The sequence below is a fragment of the Scophthalmus maximus genome, chromosome 14 (assembly GCF_022379125.1).
Source record: "Scophthalmus maximus strain ysfricsl-2021 chromosome 14, ASM2237912v1, whole genome shotgun sequence".
Taxonomy (NCBI): domain Eukaryota; kingdom Metazoa; phylum Chordata; class Actinopteri; order Pleuronectiformes; family Scophthalmidae; genus Scophthalmus; species Scophthalmus maximus.
The window spans coordinates 11,929,143-11,951,227 of NC_061528.1; the positions used below are offsets into that span (position 1 = coordinate 11,929,143).

The 22,085-nt window shown below is 39.9% G+C and overlaps 1 protein-coding gene across 4 annotated transcripts in view; it reads right to left on the reverse strand.

Moving 5' to 3' along the window:
* galnt13 (UDP-N-acetyl-alpha-D-galactosamine:polypeptide N-acetylgalactosaminyltransferase 13) overlaps positions 1–22,085 on the reverse strand; it is a 30,891-nt gene continuing 8,806 nt past the window's right edge. Inside the window, exons 3-13 of one of the 4 annotated variants that reach the window (XM_035604579.2) lie at positions 21,550–21,718; positions 19,236–19,438; positions 18,640–18,847; positions 16,436–16,606; positions 15,617–15,734; positions 14,971–15,151; positions 13,677–13,816; positions 11,958–12,056; positions 11,062–11,196; positions 7,568–7,796; positions 2,657–2,785 (exon numbers count right to left, since the gene is read on the reverse strand). In XM_035604579.2, coding sequence (XP_035460472.1) covers positions 7,611–7,796; positions 11,062–11,196; positions 11,958–12,056; positions 13,677–13,816; positions 14,971–15,151; positions 15,617–15,734; positions 16,436–16,606; positions 18,640–18,847; positions 19,236–19,438; positions 21,550–21,718 — 1,610 coding nt within the window. In that variant the 3' untranslated portion in view covers positions 2,657–2,785; positions 7,568–7,610. Of the gene's footprint in view, positions 2,786–7,567; positions 7,797–11,061; positions 11,197–11,957; positions 12,057–13,676; positions 13,817–14,970; positions 15,152–15,616; positions 15,735–16,435; positions 16,607–18,639; positions 18,848–19,235; positions 19,439–21,549; positions 21,719–22,085 lie in introns of all 4 variants that reach the window. The other 3 variants (XM_035604582.2, XM_047337428.1, XM_035604584.2) reach the window with 3 other exon arrangements.

The window sequence follows — 22,085 nt, forward strand, 5'->3', positions numbered from 1 at the left end:
TTCAGTATAAGTTTTATTTTCATTTTCTACAAAAAGGCAAAATGTACAAACAGATAACACTATCACTTTGCGACCAGAACATTGAAACATTACATTCCTTTTTTTAACACCATGCACTTTAAGATAATGAAAAACAACAAATATGTGCACGTAATGCAAAACAGGTGATTGAATTTTAGTCTGAATGCCAAGCAGGCACTTGGCAAGGATTCAGTATTCAAGCAGCATTGATAGTATTTCACCATTGGTTGCTCCCTCATGTGAGCTCGCCTAAGGTCCTTAAGGTAGTGTGAGAATGGGTTTCATGGGACCAATGATGATTTCCAAAACACACTGCAGTTTCAAAACCCAAGGTAAGCACTGGTTTTTATGACCTCAATTCCGAATGAAACATTGCAATACCTTGTGATCTTTTTTGCGTTCAATGCCTTTTTCTTTGAGTGTTCAAGTTTCACAGCATCTTAGAAAAATAATTGGTTCTGTATGTACAACAACAACAAGAATGGTGATAGAAACATGTTAACATAATTATGTACAGTAACATTTGTTGCCTGATCCCAGACAGTAATGCAGTGTACCTGTCACATTTGCTTGGGCGATGGGTAAATATCTATATACTCAATACTGACCTGCCATACTATGGATAACTAGATGTTTGATCAAGTATTAATACCAAAGTGAGAAATTCATGAGATATGACATCAATATGCTGTAGTTATTTATCTTAAACGAAACATTCTTCATTTTATCATCAACGAAATATTTCAATCTTCTAAAAACAAAAAAATAATTAAATACAACTTTCTAAAGGCACACGTAATTATTCGGCTCCAAGACGTCATGATATCGCTCTCACAAGGGAGCAATGTCTGAGTACAAGAGTTAATAATCTTGTAGAAGCTGATTAAGGTGTTAATAGTACTAAAACTCTTAGTCATTTAAAATCAATCACATACTCAGAGCGGTGTTGATTACTTGCTACTTCCTTTCCTCCAGCCACTTCTTTAATTTCCTCCAACAGCCAGTTACAACTAAACATGAGTCCTATATGTTGTCTGTCAATCCAGAAAGCTGCCTCATATTCTCATCTGTACCATACAGTACATACTGTAATTCCCATTTCACTTCAAATGTAACATTATGTTATTACTCTTCTTAGGGGGACGATGTTAAGCTGCACTCATGCATTGTAAGAAAACCAACACAACAACTAGAGCCCGACCGATGTGTTTGTGTTAAATGTTACTTTTGCTAAGAAATCAGAAAATACAGTACAACTGTTTTTTGTTTGACTTCTGCACTTGTCAGAATCATAATAACCAAAAATATTAAATTGTCTTTTTTTTTCTGCTGTGACAGCCCTTAAATTAATCTTATCCAGGGGACATGAGGTGACAACAACAGTACTTGAACTGGAAATTTGAATGATTAATTACTGTGTACTTTGAGTCCAAGTTGCAATTAATTTTCATGTTGATACTGTGCTGTTACCACAACTAGACCCATGAAAGAAAGACAGATGACGCAGCGAGACCTCCTCCTTTAAATAACATGGGACCAACACAGCACTGACTCGCCGAGTGTTGAAATCTTGTGGGAATCAGTGTAAACATTGGCAGCTTTCCGTCTGAAAGCTAGTTGGGCTAGCTTGCCACCTTTACCTTTCCAGTGCAATATGAACTTCCCGTTCCACATTCAACAGTGGGTCCTCCCAAAAATGATGTACAGAGATAGACATGGTGAAATGCTAGCAGTTGCTATCTAATGCTACAGTAAAAGGTAGTAGCTCTCTATTAAGTCGCACTACCATGAGATTGTGTCTCCTAGCGGGTCTCCTAGCAACGCCGAACCAAAATGTCAGTCAACCACTGCTGTGGGAAACACCCACCCAGTGGCTTGAAGCTAAGACTCCATTTCAAGGAATATGTTCATCTTTTTGGGGGAAAAAATGAAAAAAGAAGCACCACAGCTTCGGTATCATTATAATCTGTAATTCCCTTACGTCAACAGTGATGAGAAAAATAAAGTATTGGTCAGTCTCTATTAACAACATCCCTTTCCCATTATTTCAGTGTAACTCAGACCCTGATATGGAAAGAGAATGAGCAGCATCTATACAGTAACAACAGTCTTATTCTATGCTTGTACCTACAGTAAACACCAATGCACTGCATGTACGCTGAACACCGTGCACAGCATCCCAGGGACGTGCCTGGCAGCGTTCTCGTTATAGATGCTCTCCTGGTCATTTGTTTGTCCGGCAGCTAATAAGCAGTCTGCGCAGCACAGTGGATGCACATCTAACAGCTGTGCATCCACAGTGTGAATGATACCAGTGTTCTCCATGCACAGAGCTCACACATCCTTCCCCCAATTCGGACTTGACGTGGTCCCAAAAGCTACGGCTCATCATGTACCATCGCCTCAGTATTAGGTGCAGCCGCTCTCAAACCTGTGGCAAACTGTAAGAGGAGACACGATGGAAGATAAACTGCTGCTGCCGGGATGTTTTCGTATCGACTGGCCAGGCTACAGCAGGAAGAGGCATATGATGTGTGTGGTTAAGAGCCACCTGGTGAGTGTGTGTGGAGAGCCAGGACTGGTTAGGATGAGAATAGAATGGTTGGGTCGGAGAGGTGAGGGATCAGACGTTTAGGGTCATGTTGCGCAGCAGCCACTGCTGAGAGCGGCTGCCGTTGCAGTCCCTCAGGGTGGGGACCATCTTGTCCTCCTCAGACGGCATGTCCAAACACTGGTTGCTGTTCGCATGCAGCAGGGTGAGTCGCTGGAGAGAAACGGAAGAGACACAGGCAATTACACAGATGTACTGTGAAGGCGTACACGTAAATGTACAGACATGAAGCAATTTAAATATAATTTCTCTTCTAAATCAACCTACAATGTGCCCTTGTTTTAATGTTGAATTTTTTTCAGCTAGAATTTTCATCACCCTGCATCATTCCTGTCCTGTCTGGACAATATTGAATTCCCGTATTTCACAAAAATACTGACAACCCAGTTCATGGCCTGAGCTTGTTTAACTCTGTAACTGTAGCAACAAAAAAACAATAGGTACAGTACATCCAGAGAGCAGGATGTTCCAGGTGAGAAAAAAAACACTGCATATATGAGGTGAGGCAGCTTGGAGACGTGAGGCTCCTGTTGGTGGAGAGACTGAACAGAAAGAATTTCTTTGTGAATGACTCTTGAACATCAGAAGCATAGAAATGTCAAAAAAATAAATAATCTAGCAATAACTTGTGTTCTCTGCTTCGCTCTAATAACTTCGACCTCTTGAAAAGACTGCACCCATTTATTAGAGTCAGATCCATTTAGAGGACACAAAAAAACCACAAAACAAATGTTTCTAATTAAACAGTTCTTATTACAAAGGTTAAAAGATGATCATGGTCGAACAATACAATATAAATGGTTGAATAGCTACTAGGTTTTTCCTAATTTTCTGGAAAATTTCACAGATTTGTTCATTTTGCAGAAGAAAGTCTGTGCCAAAATGCACAGTTAATCTTATTAAGGGGAAATACATCAATAAAAATACATGCATGTCATTCCTTTGAGTTTAGACTGCCATATTATACTATTCTAAAATAATACCATTATCAGTCTTAACATGATAAATATTTGTCAACACGAACACATGTCATATTTACATAATGACCAAGCACAGCAGCTACAGTGTACACATGTGGCTTAAACCAAAAGTAACTGGAGCCACCAGGTTGGGGAGCGACGTTGGCATCTTGGGGGTGTTTTGGTAACACAGATCAGAAACATACAGCACACATCGCAGACCTCACACAGTGACCGAAGATGACACCTGCGAGGATCTGTCCGATTCAGCTCTGACCAATAAACAGGCAGTTTTGACATGTCGCAGTGGGAGAAGCACAAGTGTAAATAGTAAAGTAATGAGGGCTGAATTCAGACACCTTGTATTGTCACAACATGCCATTGTTAATGTTATTGGACTATAACAAGTCAGTTTTGGGTTTCTGTCTCATTAATGGATTATTCTTGCTCATCAAAATGTGAGCTGATTCATTTTCTATTGATTGACAGTCCACTCATCCTCTCATTGCTTCGGCGATATAAACAATGATGAATAAATATGAGCTTGGCTTTGTCAGCTCTTTCCTGTTTATTGTGCAGAGACAAACCGCGTCCTCGTGACAATATGAGCTACGATGTATCTCTCGCTCCGCTCCACACCCATTGTCCCCTCTGCCTCCGTCAGCCCCTATCTGTACTGTTCTATCACATAAACAGGAGAAGCCAGAGGACAGAACAAGCGCTTTTAAAATGTCCAGACTGGAAAAACACCTGTCGTGATGAGCTGAACTCATGCAGCACGTGTGCATGTAGCACAGAAATCTGAGGCTATCTGCCACACAAGGGCTCCAGAGATAACACCCCCCCCCCCCACCACCACCACCACCCACTAACAACTGGAAGAGAGCACTCAATGGCCCTGATTAACCATTTATGCTCATTCCAACAGAAGTTACATGATTCTGCAATTTAGTGCCTCACTTTTCCGTTTCCTAATGATCACATGCAGTTGTAGAGGGCTTGGAGAAGACGTGCTGGGGGAAAACAACAGTGCATGAGGGATTTGGAAAATGATGTCAGGGGCTAGAGAAATTAGATACAAATAGAGTATGATAATGCACTGTTTGTAAATATACGGGTTTTTGACAGAACATTTAAGCATGATATCTCATCAGAAAATCTGAGGAAACATAGGAAAAGCAATTTGCACCCAGTCATCTGGGAGAGTCATTGTCAAACTGAACAATGGGACAAACGTGAAAGAAAATGCATGTGGCATTCAAACGTGCAGTGGCTTGATTATTTTATCCTGTGGCTGAGACGATAATTCTTCATTAAAATAAGATTATGCTTTGATTGTTGACAGAGGATATTCAGACTAATGAGCACACAAGGACGCTCAGGCCATGTTTGAGCTCAAGCAATAAAACACAAGGGTCCGACAGCCTCTGCCTGGAAACAAAGATGTGTGCACATTACAGACTGCCCAGCAGGGCAAACAAACCAAGACCAAAGAAAGCAGGTGGAGATCCTCCTCACACACCTGCCAAATAACCACTGAAAAGTTTCTCTCTAGTTATCCGATCTAATTATCGGATGTGTTCAGTTTTTCCAATATATTTAATACATTCTGAAATATCCAACGTTCTGTCAGAAGATTTTCCCGTAGAAATGAATGGGCGAAATGTTCTACTCATAAAACTTCACTGCTCTGAAATCCAACTACTTCAGCTGTAGACTTCACTTGGGCTTTTAGAAGACTTTCAGCTATTGTACTTGTATTTCTGAATTTCCACAGTTAACGTTTTATTCTTTTTTTTGACAGTTTGTGAGTTTCTAATGATGGTCTATATGGGAAACAGACAGTGAACTGTTGTGTATATATGCTGAAATGAAAGAAAAGGTTAAGAAACTAAAAATAAAAAAGGAAAATTCCCTCACAGACATAATGGTACAACTTACCAACAGACACACAACAGACTAGATTTTAGATTCCCCCAGTTAGTTTCCTCCCAGCAGTTCCCAATGTTGACCTCGCAGTTGGAAAAGTTTCACTTGGTCCTTTTTCCTTTTCATCAAGAAGCTTACTGCCTGTTTCCCGAGGGCATCTCTGTCATTTCGTTGAATAAGGCAGGTGTATGTGGATGTGTAATCAAGTTTTGTAGCAGTAAAACTATTCTGTGCATGTGTAATTGAAATTTGTCCAAGAAACATTTTCAACAGTGAGGTTTCAAAGTCAGAGGCAGCATTTCTTATCTGCACGTGACACTGAAGTTACAAGCTACGAGTAACAAGCACAAATGTTGAAAATTTTACAGTTTACAAATTCACACATTCAAAACCGTGAATGTATTTTATCATGCACACAAACTGTGATATACAACTGTTGGCTGTGAAATTATTTGTGAAAATATATTGCTGACCCTTATTAGACTCAATACACTGCTTATACTAAATATTATAGTTTACATTTCAAACTCTTCGTACAACTTCAACTGCTTCTTCATACAAATGAATGTAAGCGATTCAGTTTAGCTCCAGCTTGTGCAGAAGCCAGCAATCCTACCGCGATTTCTTCAGAAAAAGCATTTTCTACATATTTCATGCTCCCTTTGGGGCCGAGAAAACTCCCACCTCGGTCGCCCAGTAAACCGACCCCCCCCCTCCCTGGTCGAGGCGCTGAGTGTGTGCACAGCTGAGACGGGCTAATTAAATGACGATGGTTTTATCACCATACGCCCCAGTTGAGGAACATTACCCTCCTTGTCACCAGGCAGCACACTGGACACAAGAGTTCCTTTTTTCAGGAACAGAGGAAGTGTTCATTTTATCTGATGTGATACTGTGATGGCTGTGGAAGAAAATCTAGAAGGCTGGGCTGATTTTTGTGGGAAATACAAAAACAGCAAATTTCTTTTGATGCATGGCATAATCAGGCAAAAGCCCTAATTTTCTCAATACTGCCCTGCTCTTGTGTACAAGCTCTCCTTATGCGCTGGCCATGCCACGAGGACCTCTTAGTGTGAACAGCAAATCAGGCCATCTAACAGCAGGTCACTTTACTGCCGCAACTTCGACACACACCAGCAGCCCTGGGACCTCCACACATTTTGCCCTGCCTTGACACAAAAACAGCGGCATGCTTCACTGAAATAGCTCTTAAGATTTTTTTGTGAGAAATACAACAGTACAGGATTTGAGGTGCAAACTCCAGATAACTCAGAAGAACAGAGGCGAATGCAGAGAAAACGACAGACAGGCCCGACGAGTAAAAGGCAGGGAAACAACCAACCCGAAACAGACAGACAGACAGAAACGCTAAGCAGGCCGAGCGGTGAAAAGCATTGATAGATGGGATTCAGTGGTTTTATAATCTGCACATGGCACACAGTGTGCACAGCTGCCTCAAGTCTATAGGAGAGTGGCCCGAGAGGCCAGGGCCATGAAAGGTAGGTTCACAATGAAGGATCACTTCAAAAGAACTTGTAAACAGTAGCAGGCCCAGTTCAATCAGCCCTGCATGTAGATAATCAGCTAAAAATAAACACGTCCTCCTCCCTCTCAGGCATCATTCACCAAGAGCTGGCTGTCCCCTGGACTGAAATTTCCCCATTAAAATTAAATATTTATGTTGGAAAATAAATGTCAAATGAGATCTAATTTAGCATGAAGACCGGCTAAAGGTTTTGCTGATAGCATCTTACACACCAGAGCCATCAAAATGGGACATCTGTCACTGCTTGAGGTGCTTCTGCCCCTGTCTCTATGTCTTCTCGCCCCTGAAAGGTCATCGGTAAAAGCTACTTAATGCTTCCTAAAACAATCTGCATGCACATTCGAACTAATAGCTGAAAGATCAACACAATATGCTATGCATTCATCTGCTCTTACCACAATCAGGTACAAAGGATTCTGTTGAAGCCCAATGCTAAACTATGTGACTACAGAGCTGCTACAGAGACTACCAGCTTCTACTTTAAGCCTATATTGTACTGACCTGCGCGGCTCAGGACCTACAGTCCCCGCAGAGTGATGGGAGCTTAGAGGAAATAATCAGTGGGGCTGAAGTAGAGTCGTTTAGCGACCTCCAGACGAGTGTAGTTGTGGAGGATCCAGGCCTGCATGGGACTATTGTTACAGTTCTCCACGGTGGGGCCGTAGGTGCCGTCGTCCAGACGGCTGATGGTCAGACATGATTGGGTGATGATGTGGAGGAAGGTGTGCTTCTGCAGTGAGCCGGGAGTTAGAGGGAGAGTAGAAGTAAAAATCTGAGAGTCACTTAATTAATCCATCTGGCCTTCAGGGCCATTGTTTCCAGTTCAATAAGAGGTGATGTCTTTTTTTCTCAGTTATAGTGAATATAAAAGGTGTCATTTAATATCTGCACTAATTCTTTTTTATAATTAGACAATGAAATATTTCAAATATTCATGGCTTGAGGCAGAAAAAAAGGAATCCCTGCACAGTGTCAGATCTGTAATCTGTTACATGTAACATATTGATCATGGCCCCTTTTTGCAATTGAATTCACCATGGAAAACAACCCTTTAATAGGCAAGTCACACAATGTAACAGCAAAAAATTTAAATGGGGGAATGGATCTCAAAACATACTTAAAATTAGGCATATTTGTGCAGTAAAAATAAAGACAAATATATTAATTATATTTTTATACAGTAAAAGATTAGATGGGATTGCATGATCTTCCTCACCTACCTGCTCTCTAAATGGATTTTGTGGATATCACAAATCTAATCTTTGGGGGAATAAATAATTGTTAACTGTTGTTGTATAATCATTTTGTTTTATCAAATCAAAATCGTTAAATTGGATTTTGAAACATTATGTCTTTATTAACTTCATAGCTGACAGCGTGCCGGAATTCAACATTTACTTTTTACGTGATTGGAATTTCCTTCACATCTGTTCACCCGGTGCAATAAATAATGCCAAGTTTGACTATTAAAAGCTTGAAACAATGAAAAAATGTGTCTTACTTACATTTTGGCAGCACAGACACCTCTGTGATTGAGACAACTTGACAAATTGGAGTTGGAAAACGACCACACTAATACAAAACACGTAAACCCAATGACGGCCATTATGTTTGTAACTGATGTATTTGTGTGTGATCATGGAGACGGCCCAAAGAAAGTAGCTTATTTCTGGCTGAAACCACACAACAGGTTTAAAAAAGAAAAGACTGTCTGTTAAAGTCAAGAATGAAGACGTAAGGAATATGAAGCAGTCAGGTATTCCTGTGAAAGTGAAACTGATGACCAGATAAAATGTTAATGGCACTATAGTCACCCAGGATTCATCCCCTGACTGTCACACGTGGGCTAAAAATAACTTCAACCACCGACAGCGGTGAAACCCCAATGCTGTTTACGACAGGGAGCCATCCTTAGCTTATGAATTATTACATTTTTTCATAATGCGCCCAGAGAACAAAGTGTAATAAAAGGGTTTCTCGTAGGGTTTGTTCAGGGCTTGATGGAACGGCCTCTGGGCTTCCTTACCTTGTCATGTCCACATGTCAGCGAGGGGACATTTCAATAACTGGGAGATAACACTGCATTTGGTCTTTTCTAACCCTCTCCCGGTGGTTCAGAATGTATTAATTGTTAAAACAAAAGATGCTTTTTGAGTTTTGAGTATGATCTATTATGTACTCTGAGTTTTAGGTTTTATGAGAATATTTTTGAGTTCTCCAGTGAGATTGAAAATTTCTTTCAGTTTTTCCATTTAGGAACATCTTTTTCCTTATTTGATTGAATACCAAAATGACTATTACAGACAGAACAGGGATTTAAGTAGAATTAACTGGTGTTTAATGTGCAGTTTTTGTCATCGTCATTTAGCTAAGCTTAGGTTTCATTATGGTGCTACAATACCACAAATGAATGCCACAAATCTCACTATTGTATATTATTGTATATAAATTCTTGCTCATTCTTGTGTTTTATGTGAGTGTGTCTTATTATGAACCACAGTATATATATTGAACCACACAACATGAGATACAAGGGCAGCTTTACTTTTAGCTATGATATTGGTATAAATAATTAAGCTATTTATTGCTGAGTTTTTATGTTGGAGTTACTGTAGACTGATGTTGACTTGAGTCCAAAATATATAAATAAATAAAAACCTTGCTTTATATTTAAGATTAAATTCCAGTTAAGATTCAATTTCGCCCCTTTAGCAAAATGGATCCAGTTCAAATTTTTTTTTAATCAATTCTCATCATTTACAGTTCTGTAATTTTAATTTGAGGCTTTACTAGAATAGTTGTACGTGATTTTATGTCTAAAATATGCATTATTGGTTTAATACCAATGACTGGATCAGGGTGTTTTAAAGAAGTTAGTTTAAATTTATTTATCTCTATTGCATTTTATATGCAAAATACAGTTATAGAATCCCTCTACATCACTGTAACAACTGTACGTCATGTAACCTGTTACTGGATGACGTAGACACTTAAGGGAATTTTTTCCTATCCTCAATCTGCAGGATCCAGATCTACACTGCCTACCAGTACCTCTATTACTTAAAAATCATTATTATAATCATAATTATAGTTAGCCTTCTATTCATTATCAGCATTATTATTATTATCATCATTACTACTGTTTTTAATTCTCTCTCTTCTCTCTCTAGTATTTCTCTCGTCTCACCCAGTCGAGGCATATGGCCACCCAGCCTGAGTCTGCTTCTTTTGGAGGTGTCTTCCTGTAAACCGAGAGTTTTGTTCTCTCCCCTGTTGCAAAGTGTTTGCTCATTGTGGGGACTGTTGGGTTTCTGTTTATAATATTGTAAAATGTTGACATTATAGTGTAAAGTGCCTTGAGATAATGTATGCGGTGATATGGCACTATACAAATAAAATAAAATTGAATTGAATGTTAACGAGGAGTTTCAGGCCCTTGAGGAGCAGTGTTTTGTATATTTCACACTAAAGGAAAGGGGAAAACCCAAAAGGCATAATATGGGCACTTTAAACAATCTATTTCTAATGACCACGACTGACATTTCACAGTCCAGACACTGTTATAGAACATCACAATACTGGAAGTACAGGTACAAACTATAAGGCAAAGATCAGGAGTGATGACTTGTAACATCTTACCTCAAAGTCATATTCCCACTTGCCAACATGCTGTGTAAAAGCAGAGAACACAAAAGAAAGACAGCTGCTTGGTGGAAAAAGCGGCTCAACTTTTGTGCTGCTAAAAAAAACAACTGGTATACAGCACCACCTGGTGGCTGAGACGGGTCAACTGAATTTTCCACTCAGCTTTACCCAAATCCTCGATGTGCACTGCTGCACATGCAATCTCCTCAGACACAGGAAGACACAATCCATCAGCATTTCATCTAAGTTGTTTTCAATACATCAACCATCAGGAAGAAGGAATGGCCGCCTCCAATAACAGCCTCGTTAGAGATTATTTGGCTACTTTGGGGAACATAGATCCCACCCACCTCAGCATCGTACTCGAACATCTGATTTCCCTTCATGTGGTGACACTTGAGCATGACGACAGGCCCGTTGAGGCGGGAGACGTCCAGACAGAGGTCGTCCGTCCTAATTTCTTTATCCGCCGTGTATGAGAACACCTGCAAATAAGATGTCTCACTCAGAAGATGAAAGGCATTAGCAACACCGACATTATTCATCATCCGGCTTTCAAGAGACAACAAAGATTTATCACCAAATTAAATTATATCAACTTTTGATTTTACTGTGAATTACATTAGATTTTCCTTGTGATTCATGTGACTGGGGCTGATGATTTTTAGTGTTTTCTAAAAGGCACTGTATTCAAACTCCCCTTTTTGCATGTTGTTCTGTTATTCCATGAGAGCTCCCCATAACATCCTTGAAAAAGAGTTGTAATGAGGGAACAATAATCACACCAAAATACAATTCACTTTTACGTTTAAAGACCCACAGCATGGAGCTACATCAACATGGATTTAAGAAACGAGAAAGAAAACCTCCAAATTTAAATTGTAATCTGTGGATTGACTTAAAGACTGGCAGTTGGCACACAGTTTGCATCCAAAATGACTGAGCTCATGTATCTAAGATAAAAAGGAATCAAAGTTTTTGTCGATTGAATGTAAATTCCAGAGAGATACACTTGATCTACATTCCACTTACATCACTTCACACAAATCTCTACATAATGACTCCAGTTTGACAAATGTGTGTGTAGTACAGCCCAATCCATTATAGAGTTGGATTATATGAAAAAATATTAAATGAAGGATCCTTATACATGATTTAAGGGATTCTGCATTAATCATGATATATAGGGGGAATAACAGTACATAGTAATAATAATCATTTTAGTGTTTATATTTGCTGTCCTCACCTGGTTTCCTCCCATACCGTGACAGTTGAAAAAGCCAACTTTCTCATTCTCCTTTCTTCCCATGTTGTCCACACACTGGTTGGTCTCAACATTTCTGATCTACCAGCAAGAAGCACACAAGTGTTACAGGTTCACCTGGCTCAAATTTCATATTAACTTTACGGGTCTTTACTCTGTCACTCAACTTGCACAGCTCAAAATTAATTTGTTAATATGGTCAAACCTCTGCAAATCTTCCTTGTATTTCATTTTACTGATACGTTGACAAAGTCTTACAATTAGTTTTATTCATGATGGGTTTTAATTCATAAAATATATTAATTATTCGGCATGACCCCAGGCTACAAATGTGTCATTTTCATTGTCAAACACAAGCAAAGGCATAACCAGCTCAATATTTTCATTAAAAAGTTATCGTCATTACTGCACATCTTTTTTTGGGCTCAGGTAAAGCCCAAGTTGTTTCCAACACAACTGTTAATCACTTTCAAAACAGTGATCATGAAAAATGCATATTTGTCACAATGTTTCTCTGAGTGCACTGAAGAATTTTACTTTACCGAAAATCATGTGTATAATAACAGAAAGGATGTCACCAAGTAATATTAATCAAAATTCGACGCGTTATGCTCACTTCACTAGCTGAAACAGAAAACTGATCCACCGTCACAGTTCTGAGTTACCTCCTACTGACTTTATAGTCAACTCAGTTTATACATTCGCCGCTGAAGCTGAGATGGCTCTATATCTAGGCAACTTATTATGCCTATCATGCAGGAACTGAGCGGCATTCATAATAAGAGATATAAAAACTAATGGTTCCAGCTGTTAAAGAAAGGCTGACTGTGTTATGGGGGATGAGAATCCGATGGGGAGCTGAGGTGCCGCAGCGGCTAAAGAGAGAGCGTGTGTGCTGCAGTACAGCAGAGCAGCACAGATGAATATATCCTCTCGTCCTCAGCAGTATGGAAGTTGAGGGATTACAAGCTCATTCACCAGGAGTTCTTCAACTGTCATTGCTTCGAAGTGGCCTCCATCTTTTTCACAGAATGAACGCTGGATGTCAGCTGTGACTTGACCCCATGCTGCACTGCTGTCGACACAGAGCCATGGGCGTCAAAGAGTTGAACTCGGGCCACTTAATAGTCTATTTTTTTTCAGTGTGAGTGGGAACAAATGGATAAAAGAACTTAAACTTCTATTATCTTGAAAACTTTTAACTATGAATTCTCACGCCTTGGTTTAAAAATTATCAGACACTTTCCACAATGCCCTTTTCAATTCCTAAGGGGTCTAATTCGCAGTTCCCGCTCAGCCTATTAAAGTAATGTGATATAAAGTATTTATATCACAGGTAAATACTTCTTGTCTACAACAAAATACGCCTTTTAAAATTCAGTTTAGCTCACGTAAAATACAAAACTGTACCATGTGTAAACTGCATACATAAGCCTCATCTCACCTCCCCACCATAGTCCGAATGCATGAACATGCCATTGTTTGTTTATCATGCGTGTTCAACACGAACGGCTGGAGATTTTGTTTTTACCTCATTTCATTCAGCCTTTCCTGGATTCGGAGAGTTTCAAATTTTTCTCGCAGCAATATTATCTTTCTGAGAACACAGACGGGAAGCTGCAAGGACATATCTGGCTGAATGCAGAAGGAGCCCGTTTATCTGCTGCATTATGGAAGATCAAAGTACATTAAAGCTCATACTTCACCAAGTGAGTAGTATCTTCTTGGGATCTGGGAGTCGGGGTAGATGTTCTCCAGATACCAGGAAAACGGTTTGCACTTCAAGGCCTCGCGGAGGGCCTTACGGGAAGAAACATCTCCATAGTCTACCCGCATCACTCCTGCAGAGGAAATGCAGAGATGAGGATTCAGACATATGCATCGCCTTACATAATCAGTCATTATTCACCGTAGTATTTACATTTTTTTCCTGAAAATAGAAGGGTCACCCTAATGTCTTGCACCACCAAAACTAAACACCAGAGGGACCTTCTATGAAGAACCAACTTCCCTTCACTGAAAACGGGAGGATATTCTATTAAATGTTGGAGGGGATGTAATCATGAAGGAAGGTGATTGCACTTAGGGAAAATAGATTTTCAAATGCCGGCCAGCATGTAAGACCAACAATAGAGCTGTGCATATGCATCTGTCAAACACGAGGCAGACAATGCAAACATCACCTCCTATAATACCTACATTAGCTTACACTTTTATCTGGGAAATAGAAATTTCAGTTTGGGAGATAAAAGCAGTGAGCTGAAGGCCAATTTTCCTCCCCTGGCTCTCTATACCCCCCCCCCCCCCGTAGGGTCTGAGCATCACGTGTTGCAGATGATGAATAGCCTCTTTGATCTTGAAATCGCCAGTGAAGAGGAGGGATGAGGAGGGAGATGCACTTTTAATAGGATCACTCCCAAATTCAGCCTGAGCATAATACTGTGTGCCTCTGTGCCAATAAGTGGGGTCTGGCAGCAGCGTGGCCCAGATCATTCTCCCTAATGTCCCGCAGGAGCAGACAGTCATTCCGGGGCCACAATATGCAGAAAGACACATCCATCACAGCCCCAGCTCTGGCTGCACACTTCGCCCATGGAAAATGCTGCTCGAGTCACAGGGAAGGTCACAATTTGTGATCGGCAGATTACGGACGATCCCTTGTAGGTCGACGGAGGAAACTGCTGCCTGCCTAAGGGTAATCACATTACTAAGTGGACAGATGGTGAGCTGCTCATCTCTCAGTCTGCCAATCGTATTGTTCTAGTTTGTCCGTGCGTGTTTGAGCTCTAACAAGGTGAAGGGAAATAATTCATTCCCCTTGCAGATGACAAAAAAGAAGTATTACATTTCTACATAAGGCAGGGTAAAAGGAGAAATATAAATTCCTAAACGGGCATAAAAGATGAGTTCCATTAAAGACGATGAAAGGGTTAGGGTTAGGGTTAAGCATGAAGAATTCATGCGGCCAGACGGAGGCAGTTTGATTGCTCTGTACCTGGTGATATGATATAGAAGAAGTCTTTGAAATCATCCATCCAGACTTCGGCCAGGCGCCTGTTGTTCTTGTTGATGACTTGGCCCGTTCCTCCGGGGAAGCTGTACGGGGTGGCCTTCCGGAAAACATGGCCCACGTGGGAACATGTAACAATTTCCAAAGAGCCGCCGCACTGCCAGACCTGCAGACACGTAAAGATGTGTCAAATTTACATAGTAAATGTTCATAAAGACAAACTTACAAAACATTGGGTACATTTCAGTTCCCTTAATTGATGCAAAAATCCATCCAATATGGATATTTTGCTATTAATTTTTTAAGAGCTGCACAGTTTTCAGGAGAAGCGCGGAACCAAGAGAACATCATATGATGGACAGCTTTATCAGTTAGTCACTGGATGCTGCAGCAGATTGTGCTGCTTTTAAACAGCATCACACATGCTGTATACTGTACATAAACACGCACATAACATGCAGTGTCTGAGCAGTGAGGAACACTTTGTCTGATCTTTGCACAGGATGAATGGAGCTTTGTTGTACATGTGGGAATGCTTGTCACATAGCTCAAAGAAAAACGAAATGGACACAGATACGGTTAAGGGAATCGGTATGTACCCATTGACGTCCCGCGTTTGTGGGTCACTTACTCTGAAAGACATTTCCAGGTTCTCTCCACCCCAGATATCCATCCCTGGATCATAACTGCCTATTTCTTCAAAGTATGTTTTGTCTATAGAGAACAAACCGCCTGCCATGGTGGGAGTCCTGCAAGAGAAACAAATGAACACAAAAGGCATAAAGATTCTTCTTTAATATTAAGTTTCCTTTTTGCTGAATATATTTGTAACTTAGCATAACTCCGAGGAACATTCTGAATACAATAAAAGACCAATTTGTTTGATAATTTGATACCAAGCCGTAGAGGGGCAATTGCTTTTATCTTTTAATTAATTCTATGTTGAAGTCTGCCCTAAATTAGTGATAATGTTTGTCACTGGGATTTGCATGCAGGCCTCTGTGTACTGTATTGTGAATCCCAAAAATGCAACAGTGAGCAGACTTTCTATTTTCTATTTTTAAAATGAATGAGCTCAAACACACTAAAACTACATTAGAGCACAATCAAACTATGCAGATGCCATTTAAGCTGTTGTTTGCTTCAATTGAATACACAAAGGAAAAATATCTATTTCTATCCGAAGATAAAAATGGCACTTTTTCATCTCTTTTTATCTTCTTGTGAAGACATCTAAATAACCATGTATTCTCTGTAGCCTGCTGCTATCAAAGAAGAACCCATTAACAGCTCAGATGAAAAACTGAGAAAAAAATTCTCTTTGGACTTCCTTTTTTCTGTAATATGTCATCCTCTCTGTTAATTCTTAATCAAAGACATTATTGAGTCGAAAGTGGAATACACATTCCCGTCAAATTTTTGAGGAGGAAGAAACACTTTATTTCCTTACCTGACAGGAAGTGTTCTGTCCCCTTTGCGTCGATCCATCTCCCGCTGGGGAACAGGGTACCAGCGGAAATTCAACTTCCAGTTGAATCCACCATAGGTCATATCTGAGCCGGCCATGTATTCAAACGTCTCATCGCTGATGACATCGATGATTGGGCACACCACTGCTGTCCTGAAAGGGTAACATTCAATGTTCAGATAAAATGTTGGTAAAGCACTGTAGCTTTGTGAAGCGATGTACATTACAATATGTAATGGTGTAAAACATAATGTGGAAAGGATATTACCATTACCAAAAATATTAAGTTAATAGTAATACTCTCCGAATATTAACAAATCAGATTACGGCTTGTAAATGCATGTTTCTCAAATAAGGGAGTGCATCACTACGAAAAGTTTTTTTAAAAATGATGAAAGTTTGGTTGTTTCTCCAACTGTTCAAAGACCCAAAGATATTGAGTTTCCAATCATCAGATGTAAGAATCTTAAACCAGGTAAAAAACATTTAGCATATTGAAAATAGCTACTACATTAACATGCAGCTTGAAACCCTATGTGAATGTTAATAAATGTACAGTGCAGGGCTCTCATGAACAAAAAAATCAAATCCTACAAGTATTGTTTGCAAAATTTAATTCCCAGATTCTTCAAATTAAACGTAGACTGAACAATATGGCCTTCATAAATGAAATTAAAAAAACCTCTGTGATTAACACTTTTTTAAACTTTTTAGGACAGGGCATTCAACACTATTGTTCAGTGAATTGTAATGCGTTTTTTTATTATAGTATGATACCATTATAAAATTGCACAAAATGCTCGTCTCCCCCTTCAGTGATTTCAACTACATTCTAAATAAAACAACATGAGAAAAGAAAAGACAGTTTACTGCAGTGAATAGATTTTGTAATTCAGTATACATCACGATTTCAGCCATATCTCGCAGTCCTACACTGGATTTAACAAAACTACTTGCATCATCAATCACGTGGATGTGTAGGGAACATATGCCGTACTTCCTGTAACATCTCATCAGTCTGCACCCAGAATTATGACAGTTCACGTGTAGCAGCATTCAGTGAAAGTGTAATGGCCTCTTAATATTATATTCTGAGTCATATGATACCAATATCTTCCTGAGGGAATATAAATGTGTCTGACCTCAGATAAGAGATGGATTGCAAGAGAATCCTTATTAATCCATCCATCTGTTCATGTCACACACGCACACATGCGCAAGTGCAAGTAAAAGCCCAAAAATAAATAAACAATCTAATAAACTAATTGTCAGTTTCAATTAACGCATCTGGTTTAATAAACACTCCAAGATGAGGAAAACATAACAAATGAAAAGCATCTGAGCGCGTACCCTGCGCGTATTGTATATAGGCTACCAAAGATACACTAAATATACAACATTTGTCCCGCCACAGTTTGATAATGATACAAATCTTTTTTTCCACAACTTGGTGTTTTGAGTTGTTGCTTCATTGTAGAACTGTCTGCAGGGCTCTGGGACTGACCATTGGCAGCACAGGGAGAAGACCCGCCCATGTCAGTATCCCGTCAAAACAACCTTAAAGCTATGACCATCCTCAGCAGGCAGGATTCAGCATTACCTTGGTAGTTATTGCTTTGTCTGTGCATGTTTACGCAACAAGCATACAATTCTCAGTAGTAGGCAGACCTCAGCTTAACACCAGCCCTGCTCCGTGTACTGTGTTGGTGTGTCGTCGTCCCCAGATAGGCTTGTCCACTTTAATACTAACATCACCTGCACATCATTTATATACAGGTCTATGGTTAACACAGAGACAGACCTGCATTAACTGGAAATAGTTTTTTTCTCTACAACACCAGCAGAAGCAGACAAAGCCACACGATCTCAACGATTATCGTCTCCTATCAGCAGTGTCAGGCTCAAACAGTGTATTCATGACTGATAGTCTGCTGCCCCATCAATATTCAGATAGAACTTTGTCTTGAGCACCTAATGATGCAACTGAAGTGAAATATGATAATGCCAGTAATTAAGCATGTTGCTGGACTGAATAGGCAAAAGATTTAACTGATTGAAGATGAGACAAACGGATGTACTGTACAACACTGCACCTTAAAAGTAGAATATGTTAATTTTTCAATATTAGCACCTTAAAAATAAACATTAACTGTGATACATTCAGCGTGGTGTGTTTTGGCTCCTACCTGTCTTCTTTGATACGGGCCAGCAGGGGCTCCAGCCAGCCCACGGTACACTCGCAGTGAGCGTCCAGGAAGGTGATGACCTGACCTTTGGTGGCAGCCGCACCCCTCAACCTGGCTCTGATTAGACCCGAACGCTGCTCCATCCTCAGGATCCTCACGGGCACCTCCAGAGTTCGCACATAGTTCTCCAGCTTCTTTTTCAGGAAGTCTGAAACAGAGCAGCAGACAATCGGGCCATCAAGCAAGTTAAACAATTAACTGATTGTTATCAATATTTTCTGACTTAATAATTGATTCATCAAGAAAATAATCTACAGATTAAAACCCACACCAATAATTTAAAAAATTTTAAGTCGCAGCTCTACATGTCAGTTTGCTTGGTGCATTTATTGTCAAATATTTCAAAGAGTAAATACTGATCTGTATTGCTGAAAGAAGAAACTACAGTGTGTTTACAGTTTCTTATATTGCTACCTCACTTGGTGATCCACTGTGCCTGGATCTGGGATTTGTCTCCCACTCTGTTTACATTTCAAAATGAACATCCTGTATCCTACAGAGTTAAACCTGTGACTGTCAGACACGAGCCGCTGTACATTTCGTGAGGTGCTCATTAGCCACAGTCTCCCAACCTCGCTCGCTGGCATCGTCGACGAGCACGACCTCCACGAGCAAGTGTCTGGGAGAGCGGTTGATGACACTGTGAACAGTCCGCAGCAGGGTGCTCCACGCCTCATTGTGAAACACGATGACAATGCTGGTGTTGGGCAGGTCGTCTTGGTACACCTTGGTCTTGCAGCTGATAGAACAACAAGAGGGAAAAAAAATTAACTTTGTAAAGCAGAACTGAACAAAGTAAAGTTACATGAGGTTTGTTTATGGAGTGACACTAAGCTACAGGCAGGAAAGCCACACTAGAACATTTAGATCCCTTAATATAAAGTCATGTCTATTTCTCACCTAGAAATGTGAGGAAGAATCAAAAGACAAATTTTCCCTTCTCCAAATGTTTCAGCTGAACAATTTTTGAGTCATGTAGATAAAACTAGGTATTTCACACACAAAAACATTCAATAAAATAAATTAAAAGGGAGAGAAAGTATTTTTTTTAAATGTATAGTCTAATCATTTGGCGGCCCCTTAGATGAATCTATAAACATTCATCCTTCCTCCTTTAATCCAATAGAATCCCAAATAATTGCTTTTTAGAGCTTCTTGTATGTTTAATATGACTGAAAATTGAAAATAGATTTTTTTGAATATCCACCATTTGTCATTTTTAAAATTTTATTCAACCTATTCTTTGAAAAATAGAAGTCATCCCAAGTAGCAACTGATCTAAACCCATCTGCACCTGAATTTAACAATTTGTATACTTAAAACCAACCATCTCTAAGATACTTAAAATTATAGTGGTGGTGTCAAGCTGCAGTCACAGTGTTTCTCAATGCCTGCAGCTCATTATCTTTTATGACAAAGTGAGAGCAGAATCTGAGTGTATCCTGCTGCTTTCCAACGCTACAATCACTGGGGAAAAAATTTGTCATATACGAGATTTAATGACAAATATCTCCAAAGAAAGTGGAAAAAGTAAAACCAGTGTAGACAGCTTTGTCAGCATGCCCTTGATAGGGATTGATGGGACACCTGTGAAAGTCAAAGAGTGACAATGTGGCAAACTTGGACCGGTGATGTGGTAGATCATGTTGAATAAAGAATGCGACGTGGTACAGAAGAGGAGGAGGAGGTGGATGGCCAGAGCAGCCTGTACGGCGGTAGACGGAGTAGTGGGAAGCGGCGGGGGTGAAAGACAGACAGCATTGCTAGTTCAGTCCTGTCTATTCAAAGTGACAGCACTGACTGACACAACTAGGCCAGGAGGCCTTCAAGACAAAACCTTATCGTCCTTCTAAAAAAAAAAAAAAAAAACTTAAAAAAAAACGGTCAATTCTGCACAACTCTGGATAATTTCCACCACACTACTGGTGAAATTTTGCTAGGCTGAGCCGTTGTAAAGCTGCTGCAATATTTATACTGAGAGAAGGATGATGCCATAATGGACAAAAAATATTCTTTACATTTGCATATCTGTAATGCAAAAGTTGGCATTTCCTTGATATGGGTGTAGAATGTAGAGGGTGAAAAAAAGACATTCTTGTTCCCCGTTTCTTATGTGACTGGCAGAGCCTTTGGTATCCACTTAATGAAAGTGCTGGGGAGAACTTGCGTTCAGCTGGAATATTTAAACATGAATCACTCGGCTAATGTCTCCTAGAGAGAGACGGACTCCTATGCATACCAGCAGCCCAAGATTAATGTGCTCATGTTTCACACAAATAGCTCCTTGGATTTTCATTAAGTGCTCAAGTAGATCTTGAGTGACAGTAAACAAAATCCTACTCCCATTCAAATGTCAAGCTGCGTGTACACACTTTAGGGAACTGATGGATTCTGCGTTGCAACGGTACCCCTAATTACAGCTGGGTGTTTTGTCTTCACATTTAATAATTATTAACACCAATGACATCTAATAGACTCAACAATTTTACTAAAATCATAAAAATAGCATTGCCTTGACAGTTAAGATCATTTCATCTGCAAAACCAGCAGCTTGTGTCACTCTGTTGACTCTTTAACTGCTTTGCTGAAGCCATTTAATAAATTTGTCTGAATACTGGAGCCGTTTTTAGTGAACTCGACATGCATAAAAACTCCCACATAAATAAGCAAGCTTTTTCATAAAGAAACCATGGTTTTCTGCAATGTGCAATGGGTATCAAAGGTGTCAAAGTTTTCAGGCAGTGTGTTATGCTGGTCTGTTGGAAAGCAGATGTATGTGTGTGCTGGTGCTAAAGGGTCAGTAGTGTGAGTCACAGCATGCATCTGGAAGACACCCAAGCTAGTACGCACCCATCCAGCCTCACATCTGGCAGACTCCTGTTGCGTGCAATCATGTCACTGGCCATCAGATTGAACTGGTTAATCTTGAAGAGCTCCTTCATCTTCTCCTGCTCGTCCTTGGGGATGTTCACCGCCTTGCCCATCTCGCCTGGACCCTCATGGCTCCGAGATATCACAGCTGCAACATGACAGAGGCGAAACCTAAGTATATCTGATAAGAACACACCCTATATTAGTTGATGGGTTGTTTTTAAAAAATCTCACTAAAATGTCAAACTACAATAAAAAATAAATAACTTAGACTATTTATTGATGGGGAAACAATGTCAGAATAACTGTTTTATGAAAGCCAACTACACATTACATCTCCTCTCTAAATAGCAGAATAATGAGGACGGGTCTGTCTGTCGAGTGATGGGGTTTTTTCAAAAACTCTGTAGCAGCATTCTTGCTTACACTATTTGAGGCTGGGAATAATGTTTTATCTCACTTCACAGATTGTGAAAAAGAGCATGAGACAGTTAATACAGACAGTGCAGGGACTC